General features: G+C 35.8%; 1 protein-coding gene across 14 annotated transcripts in view; it reads left to right on the top strand.

Moving 5' to 3' along the window:
- The window catches only part of LOC145260287 (ral GTPase-activating protein subunit alpha-1-like), a 476,501-nt gene that overhangs the window by 35,290 nt on the left and 426,576 nt on the right, over positions 1-14,635 (top strand). For all 14 annotated transcript variants that reach the window (XM_080118139.1, XM_080118137.1, XM_080118136.1 and 11 more), the window contains exon 3: positions 8,518-8,567. In XM_080118139.1, the coding sequence (XP_079974265.1) occupies positions 8,518-8,567 (50 nt within the window). The remainder of the gene's footprint in view (positions 1-8,517; positions 8,568-14,635) is intronic.

Here is a 14,635-nt window from a genome sequence, read left to right as displayed (position 1 = left end):
ACAAGCATTTTTAGAGAACAACAATCTCTTTTCAACATCCATTACAACTGTTTCAAAGTAGGCAAAAACCAGTCAAATGATTTTGTCACTTAATGACACATGTTGAGCGTGTGAATCATGAGAGATTTCATCTTCAAACATTCACGAAAAATCAGTTTAAATGTTTAATCTTCAGAGCAAGTCTACAATCATCAAATGATTCGGAAATACATTCCCAACTGCTAGCAAACCTTTAGACAGACAAAAAGTTAACAGTTCAGGATTTGACAACAAAATATAATAGAATGTAAAATTAAGAAAAGACGCCGTGTTGGTCCAGCAAAAATCCACACTATCTTTTCAACCATCTCAAGTTAGTCACATCCATTCTAACGACAAATCTAAAGGTCCAAAGGAAACTCCACCGTCTACATGCTGGTCTTGCAGTGATGCATGTTTTTGTCGATTCAAAAACCACATAAACTTAACCATAAAGAAAATGGCCACACCTCCTAATCATCTGATAGTAAATCTCACCAAACTTATAAAAAAACGAGCAGAGAAAATTAAATTCAGTGTCTGCAATTTTCAAAGTTGATTTCAAATCCCACTGAAAATATATTGGCATTTGTTTAAACAAAATATCAGTTTTTTCAATTTGGCACACCATCTGATATCACCCTTATTTCTCGGAACACCTGGATAAAACTTAGCAAACTTGATTTACTGGTGGACTAAATTGTTCCATCTCTTTTCAGGATAAACAATTCACCGTCACATTGAAATCTGTTTCCAATACATTTTCCCTCAAATAAGCTCAAAATATGAAGAATATGGTACTCAAACAATTAAGTTCAGTGATGTTTTTTAAAAGGATGTGAGATGTTGTACGAAGATCAAAGCCACTTTCAAGTTGAAAGCAGATAGCAAGCCAATAATTTGACCCAAACGTCCTGCGTCTTAACTCACAACATAGTAGAAAAGGAACTAACTTACTTCTAGGAAACTTGAGTAATAGAATCAACAAACTACTCGAGATGGGTGGCTCCTATTGTTGGCATCAGTAAAGCAAACACATTGACACCAGCGGAAAGGTACTATGGCCAAATCGAGAAAGAAGCTTTTGACAATAATATATATACCATAAAAAATTTTATAAAATGATTTAAGGATGTCATTTCATATTAATCACAGACCACAAACCTCTGTAAGCATTTCTGATCCAAGAAAGGCATTCCTGTGTATACCGCTAATTGATTACAATAGTGGGCTAGCACGCTAATTGATTATGATTTTTTTGATAAAGTACCTTTCAACCAATTTGATTGAACATGCAGATGCTTTGTTGAGGTTCATTAACACACACCAAAAATTATTTAAAGATTTGGTTGTTGCAGCAGTATCCTTGGAGCCAAAAATCTCTTCAACGCTCACAGCTACATTACTTCCACATGATTAACGAAGTCACAGCTTCTGACCCTCTCCTGCAAGAAGTCATCAGCTATCACCATATCACGCGGCTAACTATATCCCCGAATAAACAGTTACTACCATTCTTCGAACAGAAATCTTCCTATTTGAAGTACTTCTTTTTGCCGAAGGGAGTCATCATTCCTTCATCCTTGCAAAACATGATTCTCAAACAATTCCATTTTAGGCACAAAAGCATAATCTTATGAAAGTTTTAGCTTGTGGTTACGTCTATTGATCAAATATAGATAAGCAACTAGAAGACCTTGCACACGCTTGTACCAAATGCCAGCTAGCAGACGAATCACCTCACAAATCTATGCTTTCTTTATGGCCTGTTCCAGATTCCTCCTGGTAATGCCTCCACATAGATTTTGCAGGACCCACAAATGGACAATCTTTTCTCATTGTTGTAGATGTCTACAGCAAATGGCCTGAGACTTTTTTCAATGTCACTTATCAGTTCTGAAGAAACAATTTCCAAACATCAGGAAATTTTTAACAGATTTGGTATCCCTGAGACCTTGATCTCTGACAATGGCATCGTATTTATTATAGTTCAGCCAAATTTTCTTTCTGTCAACAAAATGGTATCAACCACATTCGTCCACAACCATTCTATCCACAGTCAAATGGGCAGGTTTGACATCTTGTGAATAATTTCAAAAGAGCCTTTTTAAAACTCTGAGGAGAAGGGACAAAATCAGAAATAATGGAAACTTTTTATATAAGGCAGCACCAAACCCTTATACACCAAATGGGAGCTCCCCTGCTGAATCCTTGATGAATTGGAAAATCTGATTACACATTGAAGTCTTATGTCCAAAACAACATCACTCCATCAGGAGAAACGCAAAAATGGGATGGCAGTACAATCACCATTATGGTTCTGTTTAAAGGGATTTCTTACTTGATCAACAAGTCTTGCCAAGATACTACTGAAACAACACAGAAACGTGAACTCAAGGACTTATTGTACGACAAACTGTAAATGTCACAAATTCCATTTGGGTTTGGCATTTTAACCAACTGTGAGTATCACTCTTCCACTAGGAATACCAGATCCTACCATTCCATTGAACATCTTGTTGGACACCTTTCACTTGCCACAGCAAACTCCTGGAAACTTCTCAGAACACAGAAACTGAAATGCAGGTTACAAACATCCGAAAGTTAGTTTGTACCTACTTTCCAGCACAACACTTGCAGGTGGACTCACAACTGGAGTCGTACAAGCGACAAAATTTAAAGTTGTAAGGATGATAATACACGATTAAAGGGAACTAACCCCTTTTCTGTAAACGGTAGAGAATTACCTTTTCTACTTGAACTCTGTCATGGGAGTTCTTGCATCTTCACGTGAGAACAACCTGAGAGAGATGTGAAAGCGGCAGACTGGATTACAAAGCCATGTAGAGACCTATACGACTAAAATTGAATTATAAAAAATAGATTTGGGAGAACCCCTTTTTTCAGCTTACATTATATGACCATTCATAACAATTTGTCAGAAAGGAAAAGGTTAGTGCACTTCCTGAAATGTGACCCTAATAATCCATGCATGGGTGGAGGCTTTATAGACATATAGGATATTGGCAGATGTGAAAATTTTCTAACCCAGTAGGAGGAGATACTTTCTTTGCAGCAGACTTGTCAGTATTTTTTATGTTTTTATCATTTTGGTTGAAAATATTAGGTCAAAGTCTTTGAACATTGGACTCTTGGCAGAGTGCTATCTGCCATGGCAATTCGGGGTTGGAAAGGTTTCTTATAATTGTTAAAGGAAAGGAGCTTTGTCTTAGTAGTCTCAAATGTGATCCTCTATTCTACTACAAACTGGAGGCTATTTTCTATTTAAGGATTCGGCCATTGTCTTGGATGTGTATGCATTCGAGTTGTGCACGTGTCATGACTAAAGAGTAAAACAAAAGTTTTGCAATTTGTTTAAGAATTCAAATCGGACTGCACAATAAAACGTGCAAATCTGGTCGGAATACGAATCGATTTGTGAAAAAGCCAAACGTGACGCTTTGCAGTTGATCGAACAAATCGATGACGGAATGCAAGAAATATTGGCCAAATGTCATCGAATGATGCGACAAAATGATGAAATTCTGCAAGAAATTTCCACATAGCGGCTGAATTTTGATCATTTGATGAGCAAACATCTTCAAGATGTAGCGGTAAGATGTCAGGTTTTCTTTCATTTTCTTTTCTGCCTTCGTGTCACGGGTTAGAGCCTGCCTGCCTACTACTTTTTTTTTTTTTTACTCAACACACACCTCCTAACACCTGGGCAAGGCCGGGCACCCCCGCTAGTCTATTATATAAAAGGCGAAATGGACGTGAACGTTTATGTATTTCTAAGAAAGGCTTTTTTCGTCAGCCTTCTCACGTCGGTTACATAAACCCTTCATATCAGACATCCCCCCCCCCCACACACACACATTAAATAGCATTGACAGTCTTTGGTAGCAGTGAAGTAAAGGAGTCCCCCACATTAAAAATGATCTTCGGTGGAGGTTTAAAAGCAATGTCATTTCTGCACGTCAACTTTTTGATTGATATCGCTAAATTTGAACGCTTTACACTTTCGGTTGCATCATGCAGTAGCGGTAAGATGTCAGGTTTTCTTCTACTTTCTTTTCCGCCTTTGTGTCACGGGTTCGAGCCTGCCTGCATACTACTACTACTACTTTTTTTTTTTTTTTTTTTCTTTGCTCAACACACACAAACACCCTGGCAGTGCCGGGCACCCAAGCTAGTCTATTATATAAAAGGGACCTGTTTGTGTGTGTGGGTTTCTAGGTCTGCTAAAAACTTTTGTCAGCCTCATCAAACAGTCACAAACCTGGTATTGTTATAAAGACCAATCTCTTGGACACATATGTAAAAATTGGAAAAAATGGTCGATTATTTTGTATAGAAATTGCGTTTTACATGAAGCGGGGGTCAGTTAAAGTCGTTTTTTTGTAAACGATTTCAACAACTGCGCATGCATTAACCATTGTTCTTTGAATTTGTTTGAATAAAAGAATTTCCATTTTGATTTCGCAATCAGCGCTGTAACCCAGTGGATTAGGAGGTTGTATCATGATCATTGGTTTTGAGGTTCGCGCACGTCTAAGGGTGGTCGTTTTTTTTTTGTTTTTTTTTCTCATTTAAAAAGGATTGTTTTGTAATTTTGGTGGTTAATTATATTAAAACAAAAAAAGAATTTCCTTATTTCGATTTTTTTTTTTATTTATTTATTTTTTTTTTTTAATCAGCGGTTTAAATCCAATGAGGGTTAAATTTTTATTCAAAAGAAACAAAAATTCAAATGTAATTACGATTCTTTAATTAAAACAAATAAAAAACAAACTTCCTTTCATTTTTGATTTTGATTTTTTTTAACAGTTTAAGGTTTCATCTATTTTTGTGGATCATTATCAATTATTATCGACTTTTTGAGAGATTATGTAGATTAAACATAATATTTTTTTGGTAAATCATACCTTAAATTATGTTAAATTTTTATATGAACATGAGTGCCACCACTCCTACTCTTCCCAAGAAACAGGTATTAATATCATCCAAGTGGTAAATTTTGTGCCGTATTTAGATGTAATATTTATTGTTAGCAGACCCCTCCCTACCTAATAAAAAACTACCCATGCTGAAATAATATTGTTATTATTTAGAAACCTGTGTTTTGTAACTATTCTGTACTTTCACCTAACAATTTAATAAAAAAGACATCGTTAATCTTGAAAATACTATTTTAAAAATAGTGCGGGTTGTTAAAGGCAAAACGATGACGGTGAAAAGAAGTGACTATACAATAAGTTGAAAAAAGAGACAACGTATAAACACCGCGCATTTACGCATATAAAACATTTTAATTATAGAAAACCTAGCAATATTCTACTCCTTTTTCTACAAACAAGTTTGCAACAAGTTTCTGTCGAATTCCAAGGAATGTAATTAAAAAAGTTGTAAATAAAAAAAAAAAAAAAAAAATGACAAGGTGTGGGGAGCGACAAAGTTAAAGTTGAAAAAGGAAACAAAAAAAAGATAATGGTGGGGTGGGGGCTGAATCCGTTCTAAATATTTGAAACTGAACCCCCCCCCCCTCCAAATCTTTAAATATTGATTTTTTTTTTTTTTTTTTTTTTTTTTTCAAATTTTTTTTAATAATTTTATAACTTTGTGACCAATCAAAATAATTAACAGAAATATTTAAAAACAGACGAAAAGGAAAACATTTGTAAAGAGTAGGGGGGGGGTGATGATTGTTCAGGTGAACCATAATATTTTCAAGATTAATTCAAGTTTTACGATATCTTTTTTATTAAATTGTTAGGTGAAAGTATAGAATGCTTTTTGAAAAGAGTGAGAGAAGGGTAATCGCTTTCATATTATAAGGGACAATAATCTACATAATCTCGCAAAAAGTTGCTAATAATCGATAATAATCCGCAGAAATAATTGAAACAAGGAGTGGTTCCAATTGTTCAGGTGCACCCAAATAAAAACTTCCTTAATTTATATGACAAAACATGTATAACAAAAAGGAAGGTGATGAATTGCAGAGTGAAATGTTTCAATGACTAACCGCGCTGATTGTTGATACCTTCTTTCATTTGAGATAGCTATAATTTGAGATGTCAAAGCAGATGCATAATTGTGGTCACATAGCTAAAAAGGTTTGGTTACTAACTTATGTGAGTTCACACCCGTCATTTTTTCCTTTATTTTTTTTAATTTCTTTTTTTGCTTACAAAATATTGCTTTTGGTTTCATTTCTGGCTGATGGCACCAGATATTTTTGCTTGTACCACCCCCATCGGTTCTCACAATTTTTTTTTTTTCTTATGAAACTTACGAAACGTGCTCCCTCGCCGTCACAAATTATCATATTTAAACTTTTTCAGTTATTTTGTGTAGAAATATCATTTTCTTTGAAGGAAGGGGTCAAATAAAAACCTGCCTTTTGACGCAATTTGCAAGCCGCGCATGCACTAATCATTGATTCCTTCTTTCGTTTGAAATAGCTATAATTTGCAATGTCATAGCATCTGCATAATTGTGGCTACATCGGTAAAAGCGTTCGGTTACTAATTTCAGTTATGCGTATTTGTGCTCGGCACATGTCATTTTTTTTTTTTTTTAATTTTAAACCCCCATACAAAAAAAAAAAAAAAACTTTGTAAAAATTCAGTTGTAAGTTACACTCTTCTATAGGTTCAAGGTTCAATCCTCAATGTGGGTGATAATAAAATATTTAGGAGTGCTACTAAGTCATGGCAGAACGAAAGCATGCTAAATTAAATAAAACGTTCCATTAAAATTCCATGTCGATTCCTGAGTTGAACAGAATAATTTGCAAGTTGGACAAGAGACACCTGATGTTACATTGATCGAAATATTGTGCACAAAATTAGAAAAGTAACACAAATTATGAATCCTCATCTAAAAATTTTCAGAAATGTAAAATTTCACTATGTTTACTTGCTTTCTAAACAAGATTCATTTGTGATATTAATATTTTGAAAGCCGAAAGTAGCAATTGTCCCCCCCCCCAACCTTAATTGAAAATATCCTTTATTCTTTTTTTTATTTATTTATTGTGGACTTATCCTCATCTTTATAGTTGTTTCACGACGTTTCGGCCAACTATTCCTCTGGCCTTTGTCAGGTTGTTAGCTGCGACAGGATAGTCTTCAACTGTATCTTCAGTAATTACTGCCTTCCATAGACTAATCCTCTGGCCTGCTTTGGGTAGGATTGAAACCGCTATCTTCAGACAATGCTTACCTGGAACTGTAGAGATTCAATGTCTCTATCCAGTGCGCCACGGGCCCTGAAGAGCGATCAAGGTTGGATTTTTTGGTCTTATAAATCCAAGTTTTTTGTTATCTGATCTTCCATTGTCGGAGGTCCTGGATATGACCTTAAACTATATCCGATGGTGAGGCCCCAGCTTACGGGCTTTGGGGAGTGTGGAGCCACCTTTTAATTGCCATTGCTCCCAGGTCCACTCTGACCTGGAGTGGTAGTACCTGTTAGGGTCCCAACTATGGGTTAAATAGAAACCGACTTAAAAAAATAAATATACTCTATTAAAAAATTGTTCTTCAAAATCACTGGATTCGGCATTAAATAACCCGAAAAGGGTTGATATGCCGTAAAACAAAAACAACCAACCAATCCATTGTCGGATCCATATGGAATGGTATATATTAAGATGAAGATAGCGGTTTCAATCCTATCCAAAGTTGGCCAGAGGATTGGTTGGCCAAAACGTGAGATGACAACAACAACTATGGAATGTAATAATTACTGAAGGTACAGTTGAAGATTCATCATTTCTATCCCATCGTAGTTAACAACCTGATGAAGGCCAGAGGAATAGTTGGCCGAAAACGTGGTGAGACAACAACTATGGAAGGCAGTAATTACCGGGCATACAGTTACGAGACTCAGGATTTCTATCCTGTTGCAGTTAATCACCTGATGAAGGCCAGAGGAATAGTTGTCCGAAACGTTGTGAAACAACAACTATACAGATGAGGACTGCAAATAAAAAAATAAAATATACAAATTACTCATCTCCAAAAGAATTCCAACAATTAAATAATATATCCTTTATTCTATCGATAAGAAACAAATCCGTCAAGTTGATTATCAATTATCAGAATCTATAAAATTCAATAAGTGTGTCGGACGTTTAAAATATTGTTTACATTTTGTCACTTTAAAATATTTTGTCTAAAGATGCGGTTTATTTACAAATTGTTTGTATGAATCAAACTCAAACGGTTTTCACTTGCTGTTAAGGTGTATGTGTAAGCTTTTCAAACAAATAAAAATGATCACAAGATTAAAAAAATTTTATTCAATTGTATGAATTTGTCACATGAAAAGTTTTGGCTGCTTCTGCTGAACATGAAAAGTTGTTTTTTTTTTTTTTAGTTTTTATAAATATTTTAAGAAAAAAATTCAAACTTAACATTTTCAAATATTTTTTCTGCTTTCAAATTAGTATCTAGAATTGTTTTAATTTAATATTTTATTTCATTTCAGCCAGCAAAGCACATCGGGAGGAATTAGAAGCTATCTTACAAATCTTTGAGGTAAATAATTATATTGTTTTCTCATGCATTTTTGATTTTTAATTTTTATGATTCTATTTGAGAGATGCAATTTTATTTATTTATATGAAATAGGAAAGATAGATAAAATTGAATAAATTACAATATTCATTAATTCAAACAAGAAATTATAATAATCTATCTATATATATATAAAAGCGAAAATGTGTGTATATATGTTCGCTTTTTGTGTATGTCCAAGAAAGGCTTTTTTCAGAGAAGCGGTCAGTCGGTTCACAACTTCTTAAAACTTTTTATATCACATATAAGTCATAATATCTCCGAGTTAACAATGGAGGTCGCCTGTCTATTTAATTTGCTCAACTTCGAGGAGATAAATATTCAACAGTTTTTGCTCGCTGCATGTGGATTAGGCTTTTTTTGTATAATAAAAGCAACACTAATTCTGTCAGTATTTTTCCGGTGGCAATCGCCGGAAATGCCCGAAAGCATTGCCCCCCCCCCCAACATCTTGGGAAAATAAAAATAAAAAAAAGTGTTCCCGCAGTAAATGAAATACTATCCCGCAGTCAAAGTTGACCTCATTAGTCATTAAAATGTGCACCTGCTAAATCTAAGTAATTAAATAAATTCAAACATGTTTGAGGTAGACAGTCGCCCTATCATGTCCGCTACTACGCCTTTTCTTTCTGGATGAGGTTCCATAGCCTTTTAGGGAAAACTGCAAGGCAGCAATAGGATTTGAAGTCAGAGTTCCCATCTCTTAGCTTTTTGCTGTGATAAGGCCCACAAGGCAGTGGTGTTTGATTTGAGGGTTGGTTCCTCTAGTCTTTGCCCAACCAAGGGCACCTACAAGACAGTGGGGTAGGGGTTGGTAGTGTGCCAGGGCTTGTCCACACATCAGTGGGCCATAACGCCTCTGGAGTTCCCTACTACTCTGAGATCGTACCCTCTGCGACGAAGGGCATCAACTCCCTGTATTTCCTCCTACAACAGACAAGTGCACAAGGTTGCCAAACTAATCAAGAACCTTGATTCCAGGAAAGCAACTGGCCCAGACGGCATTCCAATTATAGTGTTGAAAAAGCTTCGACCAGAACTTGCCCCCATACTTACAAAACTGTTTAAGTGTTGCCTTAAGGAGAAGTGCTTTCCAACACCCTGGAAAACCTCGTCAGTATGCTCTGTATTTAAAAACTCAAGTGATAAATCATCCCCCTCTCAATACAGACCAACAAGTCTCTTGTGTGTCATAAGTTACTGGAATCCATATTAAATAAAGAAATAGTCAACCACCTCAGCAGAAATAACCTCCTTAGTGACATGCAATATAGTTTCCGTTCTGCTAGATCTACAGCTGATGTGCTAACAGTTATAACCCATAGGATTAGTGAATCTCTCGACAAAGGCTTCCTTTCTAGGGAAATTGCTCTTGACATATGAAAGGCCTTTGATAAGGTTTGGCATAAGGGCCTACTTCACAAGATTTCCAGCTACGGTATAACTGGAAATGTTTTCTCAATAATTAAATCATTTCTCTCTGATAGGTCCATAAGAGTAGTGGTTGATGGGCAGAAATCAGAGGCCTACAGTATTAATGCTGGTGTCCCCCAGGGGTCCATCCTGGGCCCAACTCTTTTCCTGATCTACATCAATGATCTCCCAAAACACATACTAAATTCATTCGTTGACATCTATGCTGATGACACGACCATCTATGGCAACACATCAAAGGCCGTAAATGACAAAGCTCTCTCTGATTCTCTCTCCTCTGATCTTGAGCGCGTCGTTCAGTGGGGGAAGAGGTGGCTGGTTACTTTTAATGCATCTAAAACCCAGCTCCTAACTTTACATCATCAAAGCTCTGTTCCTCATCTAGCATCAATTGAAATGGATGGCTCTCATCTTCGGGAGGCTTCATGTTTTGACAAGCTCTTGGGTTTGTCCTTTACTCCTCATCTGAAATGGAACACGTATGTAAAGTCTGTTGCCCAGGCCACTGGGAAAATGGAATCTCTATCTCTATAAAAGCCAAGTACGTCCAAAGATGGAGTACTGCTGCCACATCTGGGCTGGAGCTTCAAAAAACAGCCTATTCTGCCTTGACAGAGTACAAAATGGACTTCGTGGCTTAGTGGGGGATGCCCTCTTCTCTTCCCACAGAAGAGACGTTGCGAGCCTGTCTTTGTTTTATCGTTATTTCCATGGCAAGTGTTCGTCCGAGCTCCAATCCCTGGTCCCCCCTCACCAATCCTTCATGATAAACACCCGTCTAGTTAAAACCACTGTCAGTAATTTCCTCCACTCTTTATCTGTGCCTAAATCAAAACGTAGATTCCATGAACATAGCTTTTTCTGAGAAGTGCAAGCCTGTGGAATTCTCTTCCGTTTGCCTGTTTCCAACCTGACTACAACTTGGGACGTCTTCAAGTCCAACATAAACAAATTCCTGATTAATCGCCCCCTTAAGTAAGACGCTTTAACAAATCTCCAACACCAACTATTACTACGATATTATCCCATTGATTATTGTACACAAAATAACCCTTATCCCCGAGTGGCTTACGGGCCTTGATAAGTGGTGATCCCCATGTAAAAAAAAAACAACAAAAAAAAAACAAAACAAGGCACCCAGTTACTGTGTGTGGCCAATGTGGAGGCACTGTAGGAGTCTTGATGATGGAGAGGCTATGTACTGACAGGGAAAACTTATGCATAGCGTCTCCCTTTTCACCACGAGGTTAGCCAGCGGTGTTAGCTGGAAACGAGAAGACATGCAAGCATGAACTTAACACTAACTTATACGTAGCACACTAGACACATTACATCACCCCCTGCCGGATTAAGAATCCAAACACACTACAATACAATAGTGTGTGTGTGTGTGTGTGTGTATATATATACAGTGATGATCATATTTATTGGCACGGTAAAATAAAAGTTAAATTTTGTCTAATAAATTCTAAAAAAGGGATTAAATTAAAGAAAATAACAAAGTATATTATGTATTTTTAACTGGCCTTTCCGATGCAGCAATCGGATTTTAGAAAAAAATAAATAACAAAGGAACAACAAACATAATTGCAAAAAACCCTTGTTCAAAATTATTGGCACGGCTTTGTTTTTCTTTTAGTATCAGTATAATATCAATCAATTTCCGGTTTACGTGCTTTCTGAACTTTTTTATAGCCATATTATGCTTGTTTAACGCTAATTCAGTGAATAATTTTTTTCAGATAATTTTTAGATAGCGATTTATTTAAACTATTATAAGTGACTAAATTATAATTTTCAATCGCCATGGTTAAAACTAAGGAACACAGCGAAGACCTCAGGAAGCTTGTTGTAGCATGCCATACCAATGGGGAGGGCTATGATAAGATTTCAAAGAAGCTAAACCTTCCCAAATCCACTGTTAGAGCCATAATAAACAAGTTCAAATCGCAAGGCCACGTTATGAGTTTAGAGGGTAGAGGGAGAAAAAGGATTCTTTCCCCAAGAGATGAAGGGAAAATTGTTCGACAAGTAAAACAAAACCCAAGGATCTCTGTTGGGGAGATTTTTGATGAACAGAGCACCTCTGGAGTGAATGTATCTCGACATACAGTTGGTAGAGTTTTGAAGAGAGCTGGTTTAAAAGCATGTCGTCCGAGAAAGACTCCCTTATTGAAGCCTATGCACCTGAAAGCAAGGCTAGCCTTTGCAAAACGTCATATTGATAAAGATGTTGCATTCTGGAAACGTGTTCTATGGACTGACGAAACGAAAATAGTTATTTGGCCATAATAAAGTGTCTTATATTTACAGAAAATCTGGCGAAGCTTTCCTGCCTAAGAACACCATACCCACAGTGAAGCACGGTGGAGGCAGTTTGATGTTTTGGGGATCCTTTGCTGCCTCTGGACCAGGGCGACTTGTTAAGGTCACAGGTAGCATGAAAAAGGAAGATTATGTTAAAATATTGGATGAAAACCTGAAAGACTCTGCTAAAGAGTTCTCACTTGGTCGTCGTTGGTGGTTCATGCAAGATAATGACCCAAAGCATTCGGCTAAACTGACTAAGAAATGGCTTGAGGACAATCATATTAATGTTTTGGAGTGGCCATCACAAAGCCCAGACCTTAATCCAATTGAAAATTTATGGAGAACATTAAAATTGAGGGTAATGCAAAGGAAGCCTAAGAATCTTATTCAATTGGAGGATTATTGTCAGGAAGAGTAGGCTAAAATTACTACTGAAGAGTGCAACAACTTGGTTGTAAACTATGAAAAGCGACTGAGGAAGGTAATCAAGGCCAAAGGCTATACAATTGATTATTAAATAAATCGTGCCAATAATTTTGAACAAGGGTTTTTTGCAATTATGTTTGTTGTTCCTTTGTTATTTATTTTTTCTAAAATCCGATTGCTGCATCGGAAAGGCCAGTTAAAAATACATAATATACTTTGTTATTTTCTTTAATTTAATCCCTTTTTTAGAATTTATTAGACAAAATTTAACTTTTATTTTACCGTGCCAATAAATATGATCATCACTGTATATATATATATATATATATATATACACACACACACACATAATTACTCCCTTGTATATAGTATACTCAGTTGTTTTAGATATTCTCTTTTTTTTCCGCCATCTTTTTTGTTCATTATTTTTGTCACCCGAAGATGATTTGACGAAGAATCAAAAGTACTCTTGAAACATATGAAACATTGTTATTAATTTTTAATCTAAAAAGATTAAGAAAAAAAAAATGATTAAGCTGCAGAATTCTATTGTTTAATAATGTTTGCTTATGGTGAAGTAGTGTTCATAGAAATTTGCGTAATCAATACTTCAATGAATCCCCCTGTTTATTTGATAGTACTCGATAAAAAAAGTAAAACTATACATTTTTATTCATAAAGATAGTTTTAGCTATATATGCAAATACATATTTTAGTTACACCCTTATTAGTAGGGGTAGGCTATAGAAACAAAATTTTCAAATAAATGCCAAAAGTGGCTTATTACCTTCATTTATATGTAAATAGATGGGAACAAGTGATTTTTTTCAAAACGGGTCAAAATTGGAGGGTCGCTTGCCCTAATGATTTGACCGCGTCAACGCGTGAAAATGGCCCAAATTTCGCCCCCGAACACACTTAATCACTTATTGAAAGCCACAGGGTGCATTTTTTGGCTATAAATGCATTTGTATCATTAAATCTAACATTCCCATTGGCTATCCCACAAGTATAGGGCTTTTTAGGGTATCTCAGAGTCCAAAATGGGTCAAAATTACCCCAAAATTAGCCAAAAATGGTCGGAAATCACGGATTTTCCAAAATGCACCTCCCAAAGCCACACAGGGTGCAATTTTTAACCATAAATGGCTCTATATCATTAAATCTAACATTCTCACTGGCTATCCCACCTATATAGGGCTTTTCAAGGTATCTTAAGGGTCCAAAATGGGTCAAATTTACCCAAAAATTAGCCAAAAATGAACGAAAATCACGGATAATCCCCAAAATGCAGGTATTATATCTCATCGGGCTCCTATAAACACACCTGTATGGCTTTTTACAGTTGGAAGACTGAAATAACTACCCTGTTATCTTATCCATTTGTATTTAGGGTATTTAGAGATCTTTGGGGGATGTAAAAAGGGTCAAAACAATCCAAAAATGACAAAATTACGCTTTACGGTACATAACATATGAATCATTAGTTCATTCATCAATGATACTTTTTAGAAACATCGTAACTTTACTACATCAACTTCTCAGAAAGTAATTAATTGTAAATTGAACATTGAATGTCAATAAAATGCTGTCCAAGAAGAGTCTGAATTCATATTGTTCTCATAGTTACCCCAAAATTGATGAAAATGGCCCTCGATTCGCTATTTCTCGATTTGTAACCAATATATTGAATAACTTGATAAAAGATATGAGTAATTAGCAAAGGAATTATTTTGTTATTTCAAGACACAGCTTCACTTCACATTACTTTAAAATCATTCAACAGTAAAATATCAATATAATGCATTAAAGAGCTCGTCAATCACATCATTATTCTCTAGCACATATCCTCCACTTCA

Source organism: Euprymna scolopes, chromosome 36 (assembly GCF_053919585.1).
Source record: "Euprymna scolopes isolate OS-2025 chromosome 36, ASM5391958v1, whole genome shotgun sequence".
In the NCBI taxonomy this organism is placed as follows: Eukaryota; Metazoa; Mollusca; class Cephalopoda; order Sepiida; family Sepiolidae; genus Euprymna; species Euprymna scolopes.
This window is presented reverse-complemented; position numbering and strand designations above follow the sequence as displayed.